The sequence below is a fragment of the Biomphalaria glabrata genome, chromosome 3 (genome assembly GCF_947242115.1).
Source record: "Biomphalaria glabrata chromosome 3, xgBioGlab47.1, whole genome shotgun sequence".
In the NCBI taxonomy this organism is placed as follows: domain Eukaryota; kingdom Metazoa; phylum Mollusca; class Gastropoda; family Planorbidae; genus Biomphalaria; species Biomphalaria glabrata.
Genome location: NC_074713.1, coordinates 14,482,778 through 14,510,719, shown reverse-complemented (window position 1 = coordinate 14,510,719; position 27,942 = coordinate 14,482,778). Strand labels below are relative to the sequence as shown.

Sequence of the window (27,942 nt, the reverse complement as noted above, 5' to 3'; positions counted from 1 at the left end):
TGTCTAATCCTACAACTAGTTTAAACAAAAAAAAAAAATTTTTTTTTTAAATGACAAACTCAAAATAATTATAATAAATGTGTTTTATTGTTAATGGCTTCTTTAGATGGTCTTTAACACCATTATATATACTGGTACATTACAATTACATTGTTTGACACATGTATGAAGATGTACAAAGGTCAGTCTTGTTTTAATATTAATACTTATACTATAAATGCAGGATGTCTAATATCAGGCTTATATTGTTGTGTTTTGATAATACACTAACTTGACCTAAACTTTCATAGTCTTAATGAAACAAGTTCAACTAGTGTAAGTATCATCTAATAGTTTCACAAATACTCAAGTCTCGCCAGCATGGGTTATATTTACATTAACTAGGTCAATAATGCCAACAAATAAAAGGTGGCATTCTGCTTTCAAGCTGTGTTAGCAGGTATCAAGTGAAGCAAGGGAGAAGGGGTCAGGGTTAGGCAGGAAAAATGATGGAAATAGATGTCTAATACATACATAAACTTTCTCAGGGAATGCATACAAGATATGGCTCAATCAGCTGTGTGAAACAGTTTTCTGCTAATCTGTTATTGCATAAATTTTGTTTAAATTATTGCAGACAGCAATTTATTGGTCTACCACTGATGTACACTAAATTATGTTTGGTTTTGCAGGTGGTGAAAAAAAAACCTTCGGACAATGGTTATTCTTGCCCTGGGAGTGGCAAAATATGTAGGTCACAGCTGGGGCTGCACAGCCATGAGAAACACTGCATTCCTCACTAATCTTCAGACTCGAAGACAAGCCTTATTATTATTATTCTGATGTTTTGTTTAATGAAGCTCTAGTCATCTTAAATGGTCACAGATATATCCCAGAGTCAACAGGCTAAGAATGTTTACATTTTTTGCGAGGTCATTTTGACATACTGTTTTTGATGTGCATAAAAATTACATCAGTAAAACATCAATAGCTGTTATTATTTGGACAGATAAAAACATTGGCTATTTGTGCATTACAAACATATTACATACAATTTATTAAAGCAACTTGTTTCCCTTTAACCAATGATTCTTGGGTAATCAAATCAATAAACTTATTTTTCATTTTTTTAGCACATGATTTTAGAAAAATAAATGCAAATGTTCTGTTTAAAAACACAACTTCAAGTAGTGACAGTTTAATATTTATTATACATGCTCTGTGACAACAAATTTTGAAGATAGTTTGGCATCTAACAAACACTGCAATTTAAACAGGGGGGTCCTTGAGTTATGCATTGATCCCTTTCTATGGTTTAAGTCGGAATAAAGGTACATACTGTATGTAAATACTGTAAGCACTTATCCTACCCTAACTCAGTACCCTGCATAATTATCAAAAAACAAATTAAGAAAATAAAAATACATTTAGAAATTGAATGAAACAGTAATTAAAAAAAAATGAAATGAAACAGTGATTAAAAAAAAATGAAATGAAACAGTGATTAAAAAAAATGAAATGAAACAGTGATTAAAAAAAAATGAAATGAAACAGTGATTAAAAAACCCCAGCTTTAATCGGAGGAGGACGCTGCAGAAGGTGGTGGAGACACTGAGGCAGGTGAATCTGAAGAGGCAGAACCTGCAGAAGGTGTTGGAGATACTGGGCCAGGAATGTCAAAACAAGGCTTTATATACATGTAGTATATGGAAGATATAACCATGAAGCCTCATAACTTGGGATTGACTAAACCTAAGGACCTCCTGTACAAACATAATAATTGTAAAATTTGCACAACTGAAAAAAATATTTGCTTATATAATAAACAATTTCAGATATTTCATTTCCACTAAAGTACAATATCAGAAAATTAAATAATTATGATATATTAATTACTAAAATTGATTTTTAATATAAAAATCATTTAAAAAAATTCTTTTCAATATATTGGTAACAAAAGTTGAGCCTTCCATTTGAACACAATAAACAACAAAACAGTTTGTAATGTTTTACAAATACTTCACATCTTGAAAGCAAAAACTGAAATAATGAAACAAAAACTTCTTGAATAGCATATAACATCCAACCTGATACCAGTACATTAACATGAAGAAGATAATCTCAAAATCAATATTACATGCTGCTAGGTATTGATAATGTGTCCAGAATTGGCAGTTAGGAGAGACCCAAAATTTCTTCAGTGTCTGCGTCAATGTCAATATCATAGAAACATGGACGAGTTGGAAGTCCTGGCATTGTACTCATCTAAGGCATAAAAAAGAAAAACATGTTTGAAGTCAATCCTAAATGCTAGTTAAACATATATGCAAGTTAGTTAGCTATAATTAAAGACTTGCTAGTTGTTATGGCACAATTAGGAGTTAGTTATTTGTTTTGGGAATAGGGGGAAGTTTTTACTTAGTGACGATGATGTGATATAACTTTAAAAAGTAAGAACACTCTAGGAGATGATATAAACAAGACGCTTTTCTTATCACAGTAGAAATAAGGATTATATAGACAGCTAGGAGTAGGCGACATTTGACAGTTCCCTTTATGATCATTAAACGTGTTTAATGTTTAACACTAGCGTCGAATACCTATATTGTTTCGCCGGTGTTACTGAATTAGTTTGAGGGTTACTTCCTGTTTATTTCATTGGTTGTACTCGACACAGAGGAAGAGCCTTAACAAGTAGAGCGTGATGAAAATTAAACAAATTTGTAAAAAGTATGCACAACTAAAAAAATAAATATTTTAGCATCAAGTACATCAACAAAGATTTGAATAGTTATAGATGTTATAGGCAGCAGCTTTTTTTTTAAATTAATTCATCTGACCTTTGATTTCGTTGGTAAGGATATATTAATGATGTACATGCCCTAGGTCCTTATTGCTCTCTTAAAAGACATCCTACAATGCATCAAGAAATAGGCTGGCTATTTTAACAATGAAATACTTACTCCATTTCAATTGCGTAATCAGCTTTAGAATTATTCGTATCAATAAAAGATAACCATATTTTAAAGTTAAGGTAGTTGAAAGTACTAGATGAGATTAATTGTTACCTATCAAACTATTCAAGTGAAATGTCAAATAATCATGTTGAGGTCTTTAAGGATCTATCAGAAAGTGAAATAGCCAACTATACCACATGGTTAGAGTGATTTAGTATGCTAGCAAGTCAATACATTCTGACCTTTCAACAGTAATACACTACTCTACATTCAAACATAAATATCTGCAACGAAGATTAACAATAAAGAAGGAAAAGGAGTTTTTGACTATTTCATACTAATGTTAACACTGCAGAAGTACTTTTCTTCCCTACTTCTAAATGAACACACATTCAAACTTACAGTGCCAACAAGAGGATAAATAAAACCAGCTCCAATGCTTGCTCTTGCTTCCCTGATGGGTAAGGTGAAACCTGTAGGAGCACCTTTTAGTTCAGGCTTGTCAGATAAGGACAGATGTGTTTTAGCCATGCATATTGGAAGATCGTTAAAACCCTATGGACAAAGAGTTTCAATGTTTAGTCACCCTCCTAAAGCCAGCAAACAAAATTTAAACATAATACAAGCACATTAAATGCTTTTTCACAGTTGCTAGTTAAAGTCTTTTTAGTGGATTAGACTAGAGTTAGTTTTGAATCTCTGCTGAGTTCTTAATCGAGATTAACCATACAGAGACTGATTGCCATACTGATGTGGCAATGAGCTAATCGTCTCCACTAACCAAGGTTGCAACGTCACAACATGAGGCCTGCTATAGCAATTGGTCTCAACCAGACTTCTCCCCCCCCCCTTTACACAGATTATCTCAAAAATAAATAATAATAATAAAAAAAAACAGCTTTGCAATTTTTTTTTAATACATTACTAAAAGAAATGTTAAAACTTTCCCACAAAGGTTGTCACTAGTCCTAAATAACTTCATTGCAATGGGTAAATGCTGATATGCTTGCTTTTTTTCTAAGTGCATTTTTCTTCTTCAATACACATTGCTTTTAGAACCAACCATTATTATAATGGAAAACATTTTCTTTGAACTTTAAAAAATTTGAAACTTTGAATCATTAATAAAGTGTCAAATTCAAGTAGATTTTTAATAATAATAATAATAATAGTAAGGCTTGTCTTAGAGTCCGAAGATTAATGAGGAATGCAATATTTCCTGTGGCTACCCACATGTAGCGCATGCCTAGTACATTTATAATAAACTAGTTAACTAAGTTGAAGAATAATAAAATACCACTTAAGTAACATACAAAAAAGTCAAAGCCCCATTTGGATGTTTCCAAGTTTGTTTTAAAAAATCCAACTTACATGTTTCTTGTACCGTTCAATTTGCTCCTGGGCAAGCGGTTCAAGAAGAATTCCATCAGCTCCATAAATTTCCTTTGCTATTGTTTCAATTTTGCTTTCAATGGGGTCCTAAAAGTAGCAAGAATCTTGTTTTATTATTATAGAACTATATAGAATTATAATGCTTAAAGCAACACTGACTGGTAATATTTTATTCAACTCTAATAGCACAAGCTGTGGACTAACTAATTCTGAGTTACCCTGACATCATAGAGGAATTTAAAATTGCTTGGTTGTTTAGTAGCATTATTCACTGCTACTGCCAAGTCTACTGCACCAAGTCCACCTTTGGCCCAGTGGTTGCAGATAACAGCATCAAAAGCTCCATTCTCTTTAGCAATACCCTGAACCAAATTTAATTCAGATAGTGTGTCACTTCTGAAATATGATGTAAACAAAAGCATTAGGATAAAAGGTTTTCTTTTCATCAATAAAACATGACATGCACTTTAGAAATTTATAATAATGAACTGACCAATACAAACATATGCTGAGCTTACCCAAATCTATTGATGGCAACAACAACTGGCACTCCAAACTTGTTAGCATTTTGAATTTGTTTGATCAAATTACTGCATCCTTGTTCCACCAAGTCTAAATGCTGCCAAAATAAAATAGAAATACTTTTTTAAAGTTCTAATTTTTTCAGTCAAGCATGAAGCAGTGTTTCTCTTTATTTTAGCAAAAATGCAGACTATCTGAGTACATGCTAATGACAAATGAAAATTACCTCTTCCTTGTATTCTGCAGGTAATGGTACTCCAGCTGTCACCGTGGGGCCACCTCCATGCATTTTAAGTGCCCTAATGGTGGCAACAAGAACTACAGCACTGGGTACCAAACCAGAGTAACGGCATTTGATATCAAAGAATTTCTCCATGCCAATATCAGCACCAAAACCAGATTCAGTCACTGAAATGTGTTATAGGAAAATAAAACCTATTTTTTTTTCTGATTTTTTTTAAATGTGATAATGCTTTAGATTGCTAAGATTAGTATTCAATGCATAAACATCAAAAGGCATAATGAAAATTAATATCAAATTTTTTTCAAGAGGACTGAATTCTTTCCATTTCACCATCAAGTTTTCTCAAGTAACCTACTCTGGGTAGTTTTGATTGAAATTTTCTATTAATCTAGATGTTTTTTTTTATCATATTTGGAGCTCCTTCTGTTATAATGCTGCGCATTTTTTAAAATTTATTTTTTAAAATTCTTAGCCCTTCCACCAATTCATTCAAAAACATATAGCTTTTTTTTGTTTTTCTCTTTAAGTGGCTTTAGCTTTAAAGAAGTTCATCTAAAATATCTGGCCTTTTCTTTTCCCTTTTAAGTGACAATAGGATCCCAACTTCTCAGTAACAGGTATTAACCAATACCTTCTAATAAACAATAACTATTCGGCAGTAAGTTAGTAAACTAAGCACTTAATGGATATAAGATTTTGTTTAGATCTACCTAGACTATTTCTATAAAAAAAAAGTATAATGCTATTAAATGGTTTATAGAAATTTGTCAATTTAAAGCTTATGTTAAAATTTAAATTATTATGTTATACAAATATAAATATATTTATAACTGAAAGTCATCATAATAAAAAAAAACTTAAACTATACCAACAAATCCATCTTCTCCAACCAGTTTCAATGCAACCTTGTCTGCAATAATAGATGAGTTGCCATGAGCTATATTAGCAAATGGACCAGCATGAACAAAGACTGGAGTCCCCTGAAAAATACTTTTGTTGATCAATCAATCTATTTTTTTTTTTTACATTATTTTTTATTTGATTAAATTAAATTTTGAGAAATAGACAAACATACAAAGCTGACCTCTAAAGTTTGAGAAAAAAAAATACAAAGCTGACCTCTAAAGTTTGAGAAAAAAAGTACAAAGCTGACCTCTAAAGTTTGAAGAAAAAAAAATACAAAGCTGACCTCTAAAGTTTGAAGAAAAAAAAATACAAAGCTGACCTCTAAAGTTTGAGAAAAAAAAGTACAACGCTGACCTCTAAAGTTTGAGAAAAAAAAGTACAAAGCTGACCTCTAAAGTTTGAGAAAAAAAAGTACAAAGCTGACCTCTAAAGTTTGAGAAAAAAAAGTACAAAGCTGACCTCTAAAGTTTGAAGGAAAAAAAAATACAAAGCTGACCTCTAAAGTTTGAGAAAAAAAAGTACAACGCTGACCTCTTAAGTTTGAGAAAAAAAAATACAAAGCTGACCTCTAAAGTTTGAGAAAAAAAAGTACAACGCTGACCTCTAAAGTTTGAGAAAAAAAAGTACAAAGCTGACCTCTAAAGTTTAAGAAAAAAAAAGTACAAAGCTGACCTCTAGAGATTGCATTAGGTTTGGTCTGATTGTGTCTTTCATCAACACTGCCAATGCACCACTAACTCCCTGTAGATAAATATGAAAAGGTAAGTGTTGAGTAATATTCATATTAACCCTAGAAAAAAAACCTAGTTTATTTATGTAAATCAAACACAAACCAAATCGTCTGCTGTAATAGGCTGTCCACTTTTGCTGCTGGCCACAACGATCCTGCCTAGCCTTTCTCTCAAATCTCGAAGATCTGTGCAGAGAGCCAGCACTGCCATGATCTCACTAGCGACAGTTATATCAAACTGGGTCTGAGAAGGCATTTCAGATATTTATAAATTTCTAATGAAAACATTTAAATATGCTTTTACTTTTTTTTTTAAATCACTATCATTCTTTAGTTTTTTAAAACTCTACCTGTCTTTCATGTCCTTTTTCTTGAGGACCTTGACCAATGGTAATCTTGCGAAGAAATCTGTCATTAGTATCTATCACTGCAGAAATAAAGTCCATTTTAATTGGCTGACTGACAAAAAAAAATTAAAATCCATCAGCTTACTTATGAAAATATTAATTTTTTTGTGTTAAAACTATGTATTACAGAACATTTAAACAAAAGAAATACAATTCTCTCACCCCTCTGCCAGGTTATAGTCTCCTTATCAATGTCCAGTCTAACAAAACTTTTAATTTCATTAGCTGTTAGGTCATTAGGGTTAGTTTTAGTGATTCTCAGTTTCTGAAAAAAAAATATTTTTTTTTTAAATTTTGTAAAGATTTTTTTAAATCAGCTCAGTTGGCAAAAATTGGGTTGTCATGGCCAAGTGGTAAAGCACTTAGCTTTTGAACAGAAGGCTCACCACTTTCTATCTCAGTGAAGACTAGGATCTTGAGCAGTTGGTTGCTGCGCTGGCTAGATAACACAATGCCAACTATTGGCCATAGAAACAGATGAGCTTTATATTTTTTAAACTATATTCATAAAATTATTTTTTTTTAATATTGGTATTAAAAAAATGTACTCTCAAAATGAAATAAAATTGGAAAAGTGTGTGACTAGTCTGTAGATTTCAGCACTTATGTTTATGTTCATTCATTCTGAACACAAGTATTGGTTTGGCAAATGAAAACTATTTTCAGAAGAGATCAAGTCACACACCTCAAGTCTTTTAAGCTGAATGGGACTGAACTTTCGAAGACCTTTCTCTTCTGGTACCAGTCTCTTGTAGAGAGCCTTATCTGTCTGAGTGGCCTCATGTAACATTCTAGCCTCAATGGCTGCTGCTAGAAGATTGTTGGCAGCTGTGACAGCATGAAGATCACCAGTCAAATGAAGATTGAATTCCTCCATGGGAATGACCTGAGAGTAGCCTCCTCCTGCAGCTCCTCCTTTAAATAAAAAGATAGCAATAAAAAAAATGTTAAAAATGAGTTAGGTGAAATTTAAATCAAGTTTTGGTCATTCAAATGACATTCTGGGTTTTAGTCTAAAATAATTTCAAGCAGAAATAACTAATGTATTTCACTTTCTCTCCTAATTGACCACACCATCATCAATTTAAACCTGCCATTTCAGTCAAAGCTTTAAAAGTCTGTTACATTTTCTTTCCTCCCAAAATGTTTTTTTTTTGCTTGAAATTTAATCTTGAATCATTTCCTTTGTAAAACATCCAGGCTTTTTTTCATTTTCAGTATATTAGGACAGAGAACAATGTTTTGAAGAAAGGTGCTTAAATTTTCTAGATTTTATTTAGATGTTCAAGAACAAGACTTATACATATGACATTAAACAACTCAATAATAATCATAGTACAGCAGTACACTCATGGGGATTTAGGATTAAATGAAGATTAAGACAAGGAGGCTCAGTTTTATGCATGCTCTTCAATATGACATTGAAGTAAAGTTATAAGTATGTACACATTAACACAAGGGAAACAATTACTACTTCAGGAGAGAAAACATAGGTCTGCAGCCAACCTTTTTTTGTACCTTGCTTATGCCAATGACATTGCCTTATTGGGGTAAAGACAACTCTGATATTGCTAGAGCTTTCACAACTGGAAGAAGCATCTCAACCAGCAGGACTTGAGGTCAATGACAGTAAAACCAAGTATATCACAATGACAAGAGACAATCAAACAGAGCAACAAAATGTTAAAATTACTAACTTTCATACATCTAAGAAATACAATAAATTAAAAAAATAACCTACTGACAGAAATAAAGGAAAGAATAGCAGGAGGCAACAGATAATTTTACAGCACCCAATATTTACTTATGAGCAAAACATTATCAAAGAAAACAATATACAAAAGCATAATAAGATCAGTAGCTATGTATGCAAGTGAGACCTGGACACTGACAAAGACAACCAAAATTCTACTTAATACTTGGGAATGGAAAATACTTAGAGAAATCTATGGTGCTATACAAGAGGAAACTGGAAGGAGGACACACTAACCATGAGATATATTAATTGTAAGAAGACCCACCCCTTCCAACTCTGGTCAACAAAAGATTATATATATATATATATATATATAATATTAGATCTAGATGTCATGATTAGATCTACAATCTAAATCTAGATCAATACGACAATAAAGATGATATCTAGACTAGATCTGGATCTACGTCTATATAATGAATATAATCTACTCCAGATCTGGGCTCAAGAGTGTTACCGATGCCGTGGATCCGCTACAAACGTAGGTCTACTCCAAACTTTCGTAGGCCTACATTCATCCTTGATCTATTCTATACTAAGACTAAGAATCTAGACTAGATGTTATCGATCTAGATCTAGTCAATCTAAATCATACTACAACTAAATTGGATCTAGATTGTAGAGTAATGTAGAGAATCATGACATCTAGCTAGTTCTATTTCTGTATAACAAGTTATCTAGATTCTAGATCTAGAATCCAGATCTAGATCTACACTAGATATCTACAATGTCACTCAATGTGTTTTGAATCGATAGCACTTCGATATTTTTTTCTATACAAATGAATACGGGAATCAGGGATTCAACATAATTAATTTCTACTAATGAACTTACAAAAAAAAAGGTCACGTTGGTGTATCAGCTAACTGATGGTACCAACCCGCCACTCCCGCATTCTTCATTTCTAGACTAAATCTAATTGCCTTTAAGAACCAATCAACGTATAGATCTGGACACAATGTGTTCCCCCACCTTTTCTGTTCCGCCCCCCCCTCCAACAGGATGGCTTAGCGTGACCTCCGTGACCGCTCGTAAGCTAGTCAAGAGAGGGGAAAAAAAAGGATACGAAATGCGTAATGCGACGGGTTAAATGCATATTTGCGTACTGACGGTCATTTTTGGGAGATTTTGCGTAACGGTGGGCAGGTCTGTATGCCCCTTTAATTCTCAATCAAATATAATGTTTTCTGATAAAAACAAAAACGTTATTGAAGTTTTATCACTTATGATAACATGTTAATGCACTATGAATGGACAAAATTAGTCATTTCAATGGAATGAGGAAAATAATTATGGGAGTTTAATAAAAAAGTCTCTTACCTTTAATGCCAAATGTTGGACCCTGAGAAGGTTGACGAATACAAGCAAAAACATTTTTCTTCAGTTCAGCACCAAGAGCTTGAGCTAAACCAACAGTAGTGGTACTCTTGCCTTCCCCCAGTGGAGTTGGAGTGATACTGTAAGAGACACATATATGAAATCATATGAATGATAAAATAACATATATATACACTCATTATTTTTATATCTATACACCAAATAAAAAATGTAATATCTATAAACACATACATTGTGATTTATTTATATCTACATTTATCTATTCACGTATACATTGTTATATCTATACTCATACATTATTATAACTGAGTGTTAGTTAAGCGAAAACCAATAGCAGGCCTGAACACTGACCTGTGACGTAACAACCTGTGGCCAGTGGAAACCAATAGCTCGTTGCCAATTTACAATTACAGACCTGTGATGTGGCATCAATTCAAGTTATTGGTCTCCATGTCACAGGTCAGTGTTCAGGTCTACTACGATGATTGGTCTCAGTGTAAGACACACAGAATCAAAATACTATTTTGAAATAATTTAACAATTCATAAATAGGATACATAGCATACATCAAACCCAGAACCTAAATTTTACAGTACACACATTGAAACTATACTAGCCTACCCAGCAACCACAACATATTTTCCATCTTTCTGTGTTTTTAGTCTGTCCAAAACCTTGAGAGAAACTTTGGCCTTTTTCTTTCCATAGAGATCAACTTCTTCTGGCAGAAGGTTTATTTCTTGGGCAAGTAGAGACACATCTTTTGGTATCTGAGCCTTGGCAACATCAATATCACTACAAGATTGTAAATAGATTAGGCATTATCTTACAGATACTTATCAAGATGTTTTAATTTTTTTTTTAAATCAAAATAAAACTCTTTTTTTTTTCTTTAATTAATGTTGTAGTCCTCACAAAGTTTCACTTATCATATATGCCAGAAACACTTTGCAAATATTTATTCCATTTTTCTTCTTTGTAACAGAGGTTAAATAATGGAAATATTCAGAATTGGGTGGTTGTTTTAGGCCAAGAAAATTTACAGGTTTAAATTACTTGGGCCTCAAAGTAAAGGCAGAATCTAAACAGCCTCATACTCAAGTTACTTTAACACATTTGATACAGCAAAATGCTGTTCCATTATTCTAACAATGATAGAACAGCTTTCCTCTTCCCCGCCAAGGTCACCTCACACCTATTTGCTTTAAGAGCTAAAGGATGGTTGTTACTTCATGTTTCATAATGCAGCCCATTTCTTTCATTATAGAACAAACTCCTCCCCAACCACTAAGTCTGATTAATGCCAACTGAAGTGGTTCATTTTGTTTTAAACAATGAACCCTTTCATACAAAGCTCTATTTTCTTCAAATTATTTTGATAGTTTGTAAATGTGTAAGAAGGTTTAAACTCATTTATATACAAACTAAAACTAGAAAAGTGATCAAGAATGTAAAAAAAAAAAGATATATACCTAGGAACTGGATCCTTCAAGTGAAGAGGCAGGTACTGCATGTTCCATTGTGAAGAAACCTGACAACAATATATGTCATTACCCATTAACAAGTGTATCTTTAGTTTTATTTATTTTTAAACAAAGACAGCTAAGATATAGAATTACCAAAATAAATCTAGGATTTTCTCTAGAGGCAACTTTTTCAATTATATTTGTAAAATAGTTTGATTCAACTGTCAGACTTAAAAATAAAATGACTTCAGTGCACATTCATGTACATTTAGATAATTCAGTAGCAGGTAGAGCAATATAACACTATTCACTTTATGAGAAAGAAATAAATGCTTACTGCAAGCTTAACAAAGCTTTTCTTAGCTTGGTCTACTGTGTTTTTCAATAACATAGCAACAGTCATAGGTCCAACACCTCCTGGAACCGGGGTGATCCATGAAGCAACTTCTTTGGCAGAATTGTAGTCAACATCACCAACTAAACGATAACCTCTAGGTTTGGTTTCATCTATCAAAGAAATGTTTGCAATAATGTTATCTTTTTCTTTTTCTACATTCTCAGTATTATGTTGTAGGGTTCAGATGACTAGATCTTCTTCTTCTTCTTCTTCATCGTTCTCATAGATGACTAGATCAATATCTGAGATAAACTTCTACTGGTTTCCAGATTAATATCTTTTTTTTAATAATTCCTTTTTTTAAATAAAAAATTAAGTTAATAAAGCTTGCTTAATCTAGTTTGCTATTGACGCACAAAAATAAACATATAAATAATTTCACATAATTAAAAAATATTGATAACTTATTTTTAAAAAATATATTTCATTTACTAAACTAATTTCCCACCACTATTTACACTATAACATGTTTCTTTTTTAACAAATTTTTCTGTGTGCTCATTTAGTCCTCAGGATTTAACTATGAAATTTTCTCATCAAGTTGAAAGACAAAGTATAAGCATTATTACACACATTAAGAGTAACTCATGCCGTTACAATTTTACTAACATAACAATGACAGGTTTTTTTTAAAATGATACCCCCCCCCCCCCAATATAATTTTAAAAAATGATAGAATTAATTTTTTTTTTAAACTTTTATATTTCTTAGTAAAATACTACGAATATGAGAGCTAATTGAAATACCTGGTATAGAGTTAATACCACAGTCAATGACTATAGCTCCAGGCTTGATCCAGTCCCCTTTAACTAGTTCTGCTTGTCCAATACCAACCACCAATATATCGGCTCTTTGGACCTATTAGATATAAACACACTGTTAGATCTTTCGAAAGTCTGGATGTCAGCAAGATCATTACAAGCTAAAAAAAATTGTCCTAACCTCAGATTTCAAGTCAGCAGTACGAGAATGGCAAACAGTAACTGTAGCATGGTTCCACAGCAGTAGATCTGACATTGGGGCACCTACTATCTTACTACGGCCAAGAACAACTGCATTTTTACCTTTCACGTCCACTCCTTAAAAAAAAAAAAAAAAACAATTAACAAGTCTGTCTGGAATTTTTGTTAGAAATATCTGATAGATTAGTTTCAGTAATATTATTTTATTACTAGCATGCAGCATACCTGTTCTTTTGATTAATTCCATGCAGCCTCGTGGAGTGCAAGGTAAGATGCAAGTATCTAAGTCTCCTCGAGATAAACGTCCAGCATTGTCTTGATGCAATCTGAGTGGAAAAAATTGGTTGTAGTTTACTATGATACCTCTTGGTAACTGGTAAAATGCCCCAATCCTCAAACAAAACTTTTAAACAACTAACACTGTTAGGATCAAATTTAGATTAGCGCACTAAGAAGGACAACTGTGAATGCAATGCGAAAAGTTAGCTTAGGGTTTAGATACATTAATTGAAATAGAGACTGTAGACAAATAGCATTCTCAGTGAGAACATCTCTTTAACCGACAGTGACTAAAGACTTAAACTGGATATTCCTTCGATGTTACAATATATTCATGAATTGTCATCTTTAAAATATCCTTCGGTATATTATATTTATTTTAAGAACTAGCAAATAGAACCATAGTATAAGAAATAAGCAAGCACAGCAAAAAGCAATTAGTTGAGCACACTTTGCAATCAATCTCTATAGATTACAGAGTAATTCATCTGATATAAACACACTAAAGTAAATTACAATGTAAAGTAAAGTTCCCCTTTCAGACCTTGCAATCTATGGGGCAGATGATGTTAAGGTCATCTGTTTTAGTGGCCCACGGTTAACAAGGGTGTCATATGGCCAGCACAACGACCAACCGCCTTTACTTTTCCCTAACTAATATCAGATACCTATAAGAGCTGGGTGGGCTCAGGGTACCCAAAGATCCTGAAATAAAAAAATCCCAGTCTTCACAAGGATTCGAACCCAGTACCCCCGTTTAGAAGCCAAGCCCTTTACCACTCTGCCTCCGCACCTCCTAACTCACAATGAGCAACACACATAATAACAAGTACGGAGTCAAAATCTTAAAGTGTAAGCTAAATTTCTTTTTTTTTCACTATATAAACATGTAGCAGGCTTGAGGGAATTTTATGATTAACAAATGTGATTACTAACTTTTATGACAGCATTCATTAAAGGAGAAGGAAAAAACAGACCCTAACATTTATAATATAAACATACCCATCTACATCTTTACTCTGGAGAATGGCATTAGTCACACGGTGGGCATCAATAACAGTATCACTTTCTAAAGGTAGCTGTTTGGTAGACAAAGTTTGACATCAGTTTTAATCAATTGGAAAGGACACCATATAATACTAAAATGGAAAAAAAATTTAACACTAAGAAAAAAGGATTTTAAAAGTGTCACCACCTCAAAGTTGGTGCCATAGAGTAGAAACCCTAATTCTGTATTGTGTATGTTAATTCCATATTGTGAATCTTATTCACAACCCATGTTGCACTAAGGTGAACACTTTTGACCTTAGGTGAACCAGAGAGTTAAAGGCAGTCAGTCCACATAGAGATCTTGTAGCAAGCACTTGTATTGAGTCACTTAATATATAAGCAGTAGAGTTAGATGTTTAAAGTAGTTGGTTATAGAATAAGTACTAAGTTGTGATATTCGTATATTACTGTTGGATTAATACTGACCATTCCTGGGTCGAGTATGTATGGTGTATTCACTATGTGGTGTTATATTGAACTTATTGTGTCTGCTACACCCAGCGTCATTTCATTATTCTGTGATTTGTAACAAGAACCCAATGTCACCACCACGCCTACATTGATAGCCACAGCCACATTCATAACATATAAAACAACACGGTGACATTAATGGTGTCAGAAGTGTCAGAAAATGACTATTAATACTGTCAGAAGTGTCAGCAAACAGCAATTATAGTGTCAGAAGTGTCAGCAAACGATATTTTATGATGTCAGAAGTCAGAACTACTAACTTAAAGGATTTATGAGCACCAGAGGAACAAGTCAAGAATTTTTTTCTATTGCTGTCAGAAGTATTTTAATACTACAGTTACTTACAGTAACATTTATACGGATATTTTTGAAGTTGGCAACTGAACTATTTAGTAAACACAGGAAAAAGTAACTCTAGAATAATTTTTTTACACAAATCATGACGCCACTCAACGAGCAAGAAAGCTAAAACCTGATTATTAGACGCTACTATTTCTCATTTGGTCGTTCAGCGACACATTCAACATTATAGAGATGACCTAGATCTACATTTATTGAGACCAGCACACAATTTTTCAAGTGAGATTCACGTGATCCAAGAGTGACATTATTATTATCTTCAGCTAGTCTAACACTACTAACAGAAAACAGAGCTGAAATTGAAAGTTAACTGTGCCTACTATTTTAACTTGTACTTCAAGATTGAACTTTACATGAATTGCAACTAATCCAGAATTTATTAAATTTTTTGACTACACACTTGGTATCTAGATCTACTACTACATGTCATGTTGACCTGCCATGACACAGTTACCGTTAGCGAGCTATTTTTTCATCTGTGATGAACTGATTTATGTGGTTGTACTTTTACACCAGTTGAGATAGCTTTAGGAGCACAGCATTGCTCAAAGTTACTTTAACATCCTAAGCGAAAGAGATCAAACATGATATCCTGAGACAACCTGGATACTACAGCCTGTGTGGGTGAAACTAGACAACCGTGATACTACAACCGGTGTGGGTGAAAATCTAGTACTACAAGTTATTCAAGTCATCGTTTGAAGACAGCTGATATATGGTCAGTCGAAGTAGCTGACATATTCAAGAATCATCTACATCAAGTGCTCGTCATAATTCTAATGACACACTCCTATTGTCGCTGTCTAACAGCACATTTAATAAGAGAGCGCTCTTACTCTTAGACCTCTCTTGTCGTCACTACTTATGGTCATTTTTAGTTATTTATATTTGTTTCAGCAACTGTACGAAACAGTGGATTACCTATCAAGCACATGAATTATTTATTGGATTACTTGTCAACTATATGAATTGTTTAATGGATTATCTGTCAAACATATGAAGTATTTATTGGATTATTATTGTTCAAGGACTTGAGTACCGTATCATGTAACATTGTACTGTGGATTTAACAAGTGGATTACTTATGAACTGTACCATTGTGCTGTGGATTTAACAAGTGGATTACTTATGAACTGTACAATTGTGCTGTGGATTTAACAAGTGGATTACTTATGAACTGTACCATTGTGCTATGGATTTAGCAAGTGAATTACTTATGAACTGTACCGTTGTGCTGCGGATTTAGCAAGTGGATTACTTATGAACTGTACTGTGGACATATTTTATGTGGAGCATCACCGGAACTTTATGTACAAGTCAAGCATCAAGTGAATATTTAAGGGAAGTAACTTTAATTACCCTTAGTATTATCAATATTGATTAGTTCTCTTTGAACTACACCACAATTTTTTTCATTGTTTACATTTGTATTTATATATACATTTGACTTTAGGGACTAAATTTAATTATCTATTGAGTCTGAGCATTTATATTTTTTTTTCAAGTAAGCATCCAGGTATTGGTAGGGACTCTTTAGATAAAGTAAATACTTGATCGTATAGCTGTATTAGTTAAGTTTGTATTTCGTCAAGTATCTATCATATTGTTAAACTCTTGTATTGTCTTGTTTACATCTGTTGAATTTTTTTTGCGTCATAGTTATTTCTCATTGTAATTCTTTTGTCTACTATTTCTACTATCTTGTAATGTCTCTTTAAAGCAGACTGTTTAGTATCTGTAGTGTATTTATGTTTGTCTAATTACTTATTAATATATATATTTATTTACTTCTTATTTCAACCTATTTTTTTATTATTATCAACACTACACTACACACTTGATACACTATGGGATATACTTTTATTTGAGATTGACAACATTCATATTTTGATACTATTGATACATTGATCACTATTTATCAGACTTATAAGGCTCACATAATTGTGAATTACTTGTTGCAATAAACTTTTACATTGCAAGTGGAGATACTAAAAATACATAATCACATAATTGATCAGTAAAGTATTACATTATGAACTAGACAAAGTACCAAGAATAATTTAAGATACCTCATAACCTCAATTGTTTCGCACAAAATATATATCTACTGTTACCTGTAATTACTATTTGAGCAATAATAAGTATTTATTGTACAATATTTCATTTACAACTACTTAGTGTACACATATCTATTAATTAACTATATTACTAATTTGAATCTTTGAAAATGGCTGAATATGAAAAACTAATAGAGATAGTGGATAAACTAAAGTTAAAAGAAGATGATAGAGCTGCATTCATTAAAATTGAAATAGATAGAATTAGAGTAGAAAAAGACAAGCAACGGGAAGAAAGGCTACATGAAAGAAGACTGAGAGAGAAAGAACAAGAAAACTTAGAGAAAGAAAAAGAACGCCAGCATGAAATAAAATTAAAAGAACATGAGGAAAAAATGGCAAAACTAGCAAAAGAAAATAAAGACAATTCAGCAAGTCAAACTTCATCTCATCATCAGTATCATAGCAAATTTAGGAACTTTGATCCAAAAGAAGACACATTAGAAAATTTCATAATCCAATTTGAATACATCTGTCAAACAGCAAATATGAATAGTGCACAAATGGCTCAACAACTTCTAGCTAACCTAAGAGGTGAACCACTAAACATCATCGACACACTAACTATGGAACAAAGAAAAGACTACAACACAGTAAAACAAAGACTTATTGAACATTTTGGCAAAACGGAGGAGCACTATCGAAAACTTTTTAGGGAAATAAAACTAGCAAAGAATACAGATTTAAAAAGAACAGTGCATGACATGCGCCAGAACATGACAAAGTGGCTACAACTCGCAAACTGTAACTTAGATGACCCCAAACAGATCTTAGCTTTCTTTCTCATTGAGAATGTCTTAATAAATGTTACAGATGCAGCATTCTCATTCCTGAAGGAGAGAAAAATAAAAAATGAAGCTGAATTGATATCAAACTTAACAACATACAAGGACTCCCACCCAAACATCACCATAGACAAAAGGGAATTGTACAATGTAGCTGCAACAGTGACAGAAAACCATCCAAGATCTACAAATAAATTTAAATATGCCAAGAGCATACAATGTTTTTTCTGTGGCATATTGGGTCACACCAAAGCAGAGTGCAGAAAGAGAATGGCATCAGAAAAACAGCAACATGTAAATAGAAACCATAGATATGGAAGAGATAACAGAACTTTCCAGAGCTTCAGTCCTAACTATAATAGATCCTATCAACAACAATATAACAGAAGAACATGGCAAAGCTACAGTCCAACTAACAGTAGATCACATCAAACAAACAGAAGATGGCAAAACAACAGAATGTCTAGAAGAGATCAATTTCAAGATAGACAACATACTCACCACAATAACAATCATACCAGACAAAACATAGCAGCTGTAGCAACTGAAAGACCAATACAATATGAAACAGCAGCATATATACAGACAAAGGTAGCCAAATTAAAAGTGTATCCTGCCTATGTGGATGGCATTAAGGTATATGCATTACGTGACAGCGGCTGCACCTCAATCATTGTGAAGAAATCACTAGTAAAACCTGAACAGATACTTGAAGACAAGGTCACACTGACTTATGCGAATAAAGATCTATGGGAAGTATGTGAAACAGCATTAGTTTTCATTGAATCACCATGGTTCACTGGTCAATACAAAGCCATAGTAATGAACAACCCAGCTGAAGAACTAATTATAGGGAACATAGAGAATATAGTTGAACTGTCAGAAGAAGCCTTAGTAAAATGGGCTAATAGTGTGAATCAAGAAAACATTGAGTTAGCATCAACTACTAATTCACATGATTTCAACAATGTCAGTATACATGAAGCAACTAAACATAATCAGTCAATTGCAGATACAAATAAAATAGATGTAGAATGTCAAACTCATTTGCTAACAGAAGCATCTAAACTAAATAAAGATTGCCAAACAATTAACACACAAACAAATGATAGTGAAATACAAACAGATGAAATACAAATAGATGATAAAGATAAAGCTAAAAAACAAGAAATACAAAATGATCATTAATCAATTTGATCTTGAATTTTGACACATATATTTTGAATTTTTCTATACTTATCACTTACATATTGAGACTTACTTGTAACATTTTCTACATGATTTGTACATATTGTACTATTGGTGTTAAAAAAAAAAACCAGACTTCTAACATTGCTATAGTGTCAAAGATTTTTTTATAAATAGATATTGTGAATAAAAACTTGTATTAATTTTTCACATTGTGACATAGGAGATTGTCATTGAAATTTTCGTCACACTTTGCACATATTACTATGAAAAAGACTTGTAAATATTGAACACTTTGAACATTGATGTATATATTAGAACTACATGTAAAGAATTATTTGAGATGTAAAGTATTTGACTCAGAGAATTATTTGAATTGCCTTACAAGAATATGATGGATTGGAGAATCTAGCCCTTGTATGAATTTTTTCGATTCCAAAAATATTTTGTGTGACACTATCATATTATATATTTTATTCGAAGTTTGTAGTTCTATTTGAACTCTGCTATTGTAAATTTGATAGACCCCAAGAATTCCAATTGATCCTACTTATGATAATTATGTCGTCAAGCTAAAAAAAATTTCTTCAAAATTTTTTTCAAAAGGGGGGTGATAGGTAATGTCACCACCTCAAAGTTGGTGCCATAGAGTAGAAACCCTAATTCTGTATTGTGTATGTTAATTCCATATTGTGAATCTTATTCACAACCCATGTTGCACTAAGGTGAACACTTTTGACCTTAGGTGAACCAGAGAGTTAAAGGCAGTCAGTCCACATAGAGATCTTGTAGCAAGCACTTGTATTGAGTCACTTAATATATAAGCAGTAGAGTTAGATGTTTAAAGTAGTTGGTTATAGAATAAGTACTAAGTTGTGATATTCGTATATTACTGTTGGATTAATACTGACCATTCCTGGGTCGAGTATGTATGGTGTATTCACTATGTGGTGTTATATTAAACTTATTGTGTCTGCTACACCCAGCGTCATTTCATTATTCTGTGATTTGTAACAAGAACCCAATGTCACCACCACGCCTACATTGATAGCCACAGCCACATTCATAACATATAAAACAACGCAGTGACAAAAAGAATTCTTGATTTTAAGCAAGTTGAAAAAAAAATAATAATAATTTTAAAGCCAAACCAATTAATTCAGTTTTTAAAATGCCAACACCCCCATACAAAGTAATATTAAAGCTATCCATTAAAATCAGTAATGTGCAAGAGTAAAAATATTACCTGAACAATAATGCCATGGACTTTAGGATCATTGTTTAATTTATCCACACAAGCTAATACCTGACAAAAGCAAAAGAATTTTAAATTTAATTGCATTTTGTATGTTAAAAACACAAATGTCACAAACATCTAAACAGTGGTGTATAGCTTGGAAGCAGAACTTTAGTAGCTTGGCTGGGCTAAAAGCACATGATAGGGAAAAAAAAGGTTCACTGAAGAATTGAGCTTTATAAAAAATATTTTCCTTTTCCAATATAAAATGTTAATGTCTGAAAAGTTGCAATCTTGTGTATTATATTAATACGTTCAAACCTTTTAAAGTTCCTTATGGCAAAATTTAAATTGAGGAAAAGTATTTATAGTCTTATAAATTGGAATGCCATATGATATTTAAATTTAAAAAAAATCACCTCATACTGGGTAGATGAACGTGGCAGCTTAATATGCTCTGCAATCACGCCTACTTCTGCAGCAGACTTAAGTTTTTGACCAATGTAAACATTTGAGTCTTCTCTGTCCCCAACCTTGAAAAACATGTATACACTATAATGAGTAATTTATTGAAATCATGTCCAAGATAATATACTTAACATACAAGTTCAGAAGTGGATGACTTGTCACAACAATGAAGATGTCTAAAAAAAATATTTTATTTTTCTTCAAATGTTAAATATTGTTTTTTGTTTTTTTTAAAGTTGTAAACTATGAAACTTAAACTTTAAGAGGGCTATCACGTAGCTAACTAGCTGCATCTTCTAAGTACCGACAGTAACCTTAGCAACTAGCTCCACCTTCTTTCCAGAAAGTTCTAAAGGAAGTGCTATGACATCATTAGAGGCATGTTTTTGCCCGGGGTCTTGTTTGAGATAAAAAGAAGTGTCAGTTGCAGAGATAATTTCATAGAGAAAGGTTGTATACTAAAAGTTGGGAGATGAAACTCGAGTGACAAATGGCATATATTTTATCAGTTGTAGAATTAATATTTATTTGAATCTATTTGTTAACGAGCTTGGAAGAAGATATTCATTTGATACTGTTTTATTTGTACATTTTGTATATTGAGAGTAATTCCTAGTTCCTGAATTAAAGTTTTGTATTTTGAATTGAAGGATCTTCATTATTTGAATCTCTAAAGATATCTAGATCTAATATCAATATCTAGATCAAGTTCTACATAAGAATCCCCAGCACATCACAGAGAGGGGAAATAATACTGTGACAGGCCTATTGCAAAATTTTTAATTGGGGATTAATTGTAACTAAATATCTCGACATTTATCATACATAAAGATGTATGCCTAAAGCCATTTTTTTTGGTGTAAATCTATAAACAAATCTCTCAAACATGTTTTTTTTTTTCCATTAAAAGAGCCTTCTGCTACAACATCATCTGCATTTTCTTTTTGTACTGCTCTACTATGTATGAAAAGAATCACAACTGACCCTTCTTGTTATTTAAATTTTAATTATGTTTTATTTTGTACATTTTTTGGGGGGGACTTTCACTTTGTGTTTTGCATTATTTTATAAGAAATACTGCAGAACACAATGGGTTTTCTTTTTTTAAAAAGCTTTAAAAGATAAAAGAAAAATTTTAGAACATTTACATTTTTAGACAGAAGTTTTAGCTAAGCAGTGACATTTTATATTAGAGAGGTGCACTGCAAAATTTTATTATTTATTTAAGTTTACATATCTATATATGTTTAAATAATATCCAGCTTTTGTTTTGTTAAATACTAATGGGAATCTAGGAGCTACATATATAAAGACAGCAATATGGATCTAATTTTTCATGAGAGGAAACGGTGAATTAAATATAGCAAAATAAGGAACAGCACTGACTGGGACATGAACCAAAGACTCTCTGATTCAACAAACTCAGCCTCCCAGCAATGCTGTACTTTACCTTACTTTGCTATAATTCACTATTTTCTCTCATTAAAAATTTGGTCTGTTGGTTTTCTTGTTTTGTTTTTTTTTTACTTTTATCTTGTCACTTCATTTAGTTTACACACAGTTTCTCTTTTCCCTTCCGTCTCTCCATCAACTAAGCAGCAACATCCTTTCTTCCCCTTGCAGACCATTGTCCCCCTCCTTGTAATGTCTCACTCTGGGCTACAAAGTTTTTATGTCTTTTTCTATTGTTGTCTTTCTAAACCTTACCACTCTATTAAGGTAGGTTCTCCATTACAGAGCTTAATATGGGTCACACTCCACTATTTCCCTTCTATAGAGGTACAAAATAATTAACACCTCAACACCTGCATTCCAACTTAGTCAAATGGTGACAATTATCAATATATTTTTCAATGTGTTGGGTATATCATTTGGTTTTAAAATAATAATATAATGCAACCATTTATAAACTTTTTAATGTATCAATCTACCTAAGCCTTTTTTTTTTGTCAAGATCTGAAAGTAATTTATAATTCATTTAGAGACATTACGGAGGCGCAGTGGCTGAACGGTAAAGCGCTTAGCTTCTGAACCGGAGATCCCGGGTTCGAATCCTAGAGAAGACTGGGATTTTTAATTTCGGGATCTTTGGGCGCCTCTGAGTCCACCCAGCTCTAATGGGTACCTGACATTAGTTGGGGAAAAGTAAAGGCCATATGACACTCTCGTTAACAGTAGGCGACTTAAACAGACGACCTTTACATCATCTGCCCTATAGACCATAAGGTCCGAAAGGGGAACTTTACTTTTTTTAAAGAGACATTACAGTCTATGTAATTAAAATTACTTACTCACATAAATAACGAGTCTGTTTCTATAGTTTAAATAAAAAAAATTACATTATGTCATTTTGAAAAGCTCTGTTGATAATGTCTAAACAAAAGTACTGTTATCTCGCAATTTAATTTGAAGTTTTTGGATTTTTTTTTTTTTTTGGCATATTGCACAAGTCAGGCCATGTTGTGCTCTTGAAGTTTTTGTGACTTTAATCAAGATTTTAAATCTTTCATTGATGCAAATAGTTAATATGACTTACAATGTTAGACTGCTTAAGAGAATCATTTAAGAATCATTTTTATAAGTTAACACATGGACGTGGACACAACCAGTTTTTAACTCATTAACAAATTAAGAAAACAAATTCATATATCTGAATGTACTTAACTCTGCTTGTTTTCTTTTCACCTGCTATATTGATCAATAGTCAGGTTGAAAAAATAATTCACACAAAATGTTTAGAATTTTTAATATAAATACCTGAACTATTGCCAATCCAGGACGAAAATCGGGGTACTGTTGCTGAAATTCAGTAATTTCATCTTTGAGCTGTTTCTTGATATCGCTAACAATAGAGAAATGAGAAAAGACATAACTGAGGATTTTTGCCCCTTACAATTTGCATCATTAAAATCAATTTGTTATAATAAATAATATTTATACATGAAGTCAATTGGATTTGCAGATAAATTGTACTTAATTCATGGAATTAAATAATAAACCCAACAATCAGCTTCACACACAAGTACACACAAATATATCTGCACTAGGGCTGTCAGGTTTAAGCATTAATTATAGCAGTTCAGTCAATTCAATTTAAATAGAACCTGATTTTGGTGGTGGAATCTCCTATTATTTGTAAGCTATGCATTTTTTCTTTTGGCTTTTATTTTTCTAAATATTGTTGTCGGTGCGTAGATTATGGTATTAGCACCAATGTTTATTAAGTGCACATTTTTTGAACGCACTTTCTTTGTTGCCTTGCTGCTTGTAGGCTTATGGAGTGGTTTTGTTATGCTGGTGTAACGTTTGTTGAGATTCTTCTGTGTTCCCCTGTTTAGGGTGAGTATCTAAGGCATGACTGCATTTTGCAGTTCTTTTCGATGCCATAGTATACTAGACCTTTTTGTTAGTTTGTCTTTACTATTTGTTTCTACAGGGAGTTAGTTTGGGATTGGAAGTCTACGCTGGTGACTAGAGACAGCAGTGTGTTGTGGTTTTCGAACATTAATGTGTACGTTGTGGGACAGCAAGGTGTAGAATTATTATTTAATTAATAGATCCACAATATTATAATGTTCATCATAACTTAAAGTCCTATCATTAAACATTTACATTGTCAACAGTGAGTCACTTATTTATTGCAAGCACAAAGGTGCCTGGTTGAATGTCAGGGGCCCAGGCAAACGAGCTAAGGCCTTAACATAACCCTGACAATTGTTGCAACCCTAGGGTAGGCACTCAAGGAAAAGGCAGGCAGCTCAACACTGTTTAACAGGAAATAAATAGTTGTGTTTATTCACTAGGGCAAACACATAACATCCTTCAGCTTCCTCAGAGTCTTACTACTAAGTATACCAGTCCTTTGCTACTTAACCTGTTTGTGGACCAACGACAGCCGTCCCCCCTTCGCTCCAGGTCCCTACTACAACCTTCAGGCAGCACAAAAGTTGGCCTCTTAGTTTCTTAAACATTCAGACTCTTCACAATCCCTGATGCACCTTCTTCTCTCTATTCTAGTGTCTCCCTGTTTACGTTCAACAGTGCGCTAGTGAGCATCTCAAGCACTGGTGAAAGGCAGGGTTACAACAATATAAATTCCAGATAGCTCTACAGGATGATGCAAGCATTATGTAGTCAAAAGCACATAAAATATAATATACACTGGAACCAGGCAGCCATCCTATCAATATGATCATATGATTCCATGACAGACCCCGTAGCATGAGCAGACATGCTGTTTGTTTTCTGTCTCATATTAAGATTGACAGTTGACACCTGTATAAAGTAGACTTTAGTACTATATTATAGATGTCAATCTAGTAAGTTTACTTATTTATGACCTTAAAAATGACAAAAAGATAAAGCACATTTTTAGTCCTGGCTAAAGGTACAAGTCTACACAGCTGGGATGTATAAACATTAACTTTTATTATCATATAAAAATTTACTATTGACTAAGTGGCTGAGTAGTATCTATAGCACTTGACTTCCAAACCAATGGGTCTCAGACTCAAATCCTGGTGAAGACTGGGATTTTGAATTTCTGGCCTTTAAAAAAGTATTGTCCTCAGCTCCGAAGAAAAGTGAACCAAACAAACAAAAAAAAAAAACAGACAACTTAATCTGCATTGTAGGTGTACAGGATTGCCTTCCAGAATAGGGCTCTCATGAAAAAGTGATTTAGAAGATGAACCCTAGTAATTCTATGACTGAAGGAGGCCAATGCTTACATTTGCATGGCAGCAATATGAATTGATATGTTAATTACTTCCTCATTCCAAATACAATTTTACTTCAAACACATTAAGTACCATCTAGTGTTGCCTTATCCATTCTCCATTAGAATAAATACCAAGGTACCATATTGTTGAACATATATTGAGATATATATGGGAAGAGGGTGAGTAATTATAACAGTGTGTTTCACTGCAAAAAAAAGTGTAAGCCTGTGTCCTGAGTTTTGACATTATACTGTCCCTCCTTTTTTTGGGGAATCAAAAGTATCTGTTCTTTTTTCCTTCACTATAATTCACTTGTATTTGGGGAGCTTCATGCAGCATGCAGGGCCAATTCATAAATGAGAGGGATACTTCATCTCAAACCCCTACTGCCTTGCAAACATTATTAAGACTTCATGAGACAACCTCATTGAAAAATCAGGTGTGGAGTCCTGCGTCAGAACTATCAACTATGATATTCCCTCCAACAGCTCCTTTAACTAAGATGGCGCCTAATAAAATGCTTAACATTCCTTTACTAAGGCTTCAAGAGACAACCTCCTTGAAAAATCAGTTGAGTCCCTTAACCGTTGGAACAATCAACTATGATACAGCTCCTGTAACTAAAATGGTGCCTCATAACAGAGGGACCCTGACTCATAGGCAACCCATGATCCCATTATCAAAGCAATAATCTGGGTACATTCATTTTCACTCAAAATAGAAGGAATAGATAGTTAACTTATAAGCCAGGTTATAAACAATGGAATTTTTGCAGAAAAATTTAATGTAACAATTTAAAAGACACAGTACATCCTCATACCAGACTTAACTGGGCATAAAACTTAGTGGCTCATGCAAATTTTTTTTAATAAACTTTCTTTACAATAAAAATTTGACAAAGACAAAAAAATGTAAATTGATGAATTGAGCTAAGACAACATGCTACATTATAAATGTACCTTCGCTACCAATTTTTATGTACACTCAAAAGTAACAACTACCCTGTGACATCCTGTCATAAAGAGTTTTGCCTTATTATTTTATACTGTAGTAAAAAATCACTAATTTTAATGACAAGTCTAATGAAATCACAAGGCATTCTATTTAAGTCAAATAAAGTATTTTTATTCTAGGGCTTAGGGCTGGATTCTAAAAAAGTGTATATATCATAAAATTATTATCTAGAGATGATACAATAGTTCAGACTAAATTCAGACTATGACAATAGATTATGAATTTTTAATACTAGATCTATTCTAAGTATAGATATAGTAATACTAGATCTAGAAGAGTAACATCAGCTTCCCAGTAAAACTTTTTTCTTCCCTAGTGGTTTCTGTACTATTTTGGTTTTGAAAGTTGGACACTGAATCCTGAGACTGAAAGAGAATGCTACATAAAAATGCTGGATATCAGATACCAGAAGACAAATGAGTTTGTATTTTTACAAGTCAACACTCTGTCTCTGGCTGGCAAAAAGGAAGAACTCAATACTGAGAAGAGACGAAAGCTGGTTTCGTCATAGTCATATTGACAATATTGTTATTCTTCAAGGTACAGACCTACAGAGGAGGGTAGAAAGGGTCAGTCCAAAGTCCAAAGAAAAGCTGGCTGGATAACAAAAGAAAGGACCAGCAGCAAACAGCCTCTGTTTTGAGTCTTGATATCCCCCTAACTAAGCCTGAGAACAGCTGCTGAAAGGGAAAAGTGGAGGGATTTAATTTTTTTACAGAGTTATGCAAACTCGAGCTGTCACAGGACAGATGATCATTATTCTTAGATCTACTAATATAAACTAATGATACTAGAAATCTAATGTCTAATCACTACAGTCTGGAGTCTACACTTATTACACTACTCTACAGACTACACACTAGTCACACACTACTAGTACTCTAGATCTAGATCTAGTAGTACTAACACTAGACTCTAGATCTAACAGTTACGAGTTACAGTATGTGAGTATGTTTAGTCAGTTTAGAATGTTTAGAAGTAGAAAATAGAAAGAAGATCTCCATATTAATCAATGAATGTTCTTACTTAGCAGTTTTTGTACCACTTAAAACCTGTGCCATTATTAAATCTATGGGAAAGTCCTGTGATACTGCTAGATTTAGATCTAGATTCTAGATAATCTAAATTCTGACAAATGTGTCTCTCACGATGCAACAGTTCAAAAACGCGTTGACTAAAAGTTGCGGAAAATTTTT

The 27,942-nt window shown here is 32.9% G+C and overlaps 1 protein-coding gene across 1 annotated transcript; it reads right to left on the bottom strand.

Moving 5' to 3' along the window:
* Nucleotides 1-65: 65 nt before the first annotated feature.
* Nucleotides 66-27,942, bottom strand: LOC106057065 (C-1-tetrahydrofolate synthase, cytoplasmic-like). Its single transcript, XM_013214108.2, has 24 exons — nucleotides 27,773-27,942; nucleotides 23,769-23,853; nucleotides 20,963-21,076; nucleotides 20,553-20,612; nucleotides 14,338-14,414; nucleotides 13,282-13,382; nucleotides 13,037-13,173; nucleotides 12,841-12,952; nucleotides 12,035-12,204; nucleotides 11,704-11,762; nucleotides 10,853-11,026; nucleotides 10,214-10,350; nucleotides 7,823-8,052; nucleotides 7,300-7,402; nucleotides 7,081-7,157; nucleotides 6,834-6,974; nucleotides 6,673-6,741; nucleotides 5,963-6,074; nucleotides 5,077-5,258; nucleotides 4,847-4,947; nucleotides 4,547-4,724; nucleotides 4,308-4,415; nucleotides 3,339-3,491; nucleotides 66-2,244 (listed from the first exon to the last, which is right to left on the bottom strand). Exons 1-24 carry the CDS (start codon nucleotides 27,805-27,807, stop codon nucleotides 2,155-2,157), a joined length of 2,805 nt encoding a protein of 934 aa, XP_013069562.2. The 5' UTR covers nucleotides 27,808-27,942; the 3' UTR covers nucleotides 66-2,154.

What these genes read in the sequence shown, in the direction of transcription:
- LOC106057065 (XM_013214108.2), bottom strand. Translation starts at nt 27,807, where the DNA reads ATGGCACAGGTTTTAAGTGGTACAAAAACTGCTAA. An exon ending in CTGCTGACTTGAAATCTGAG is followed by an intron (nt 12,953 to 13,036) that starts GTTAGGACAATT and finishes TATATCTAATAG; the next exon opens with GTCCAAAGAGCCGATATATT. An exon ending in TTTATCCTCTTGTTGGCACT is followed by an intron (nt 2,245 to 3,338) that starts GTAAGTTTGAAT and finishes TTTATGCCTTAG; the next exon opens with ATGAGTACAATGCCAGGACT.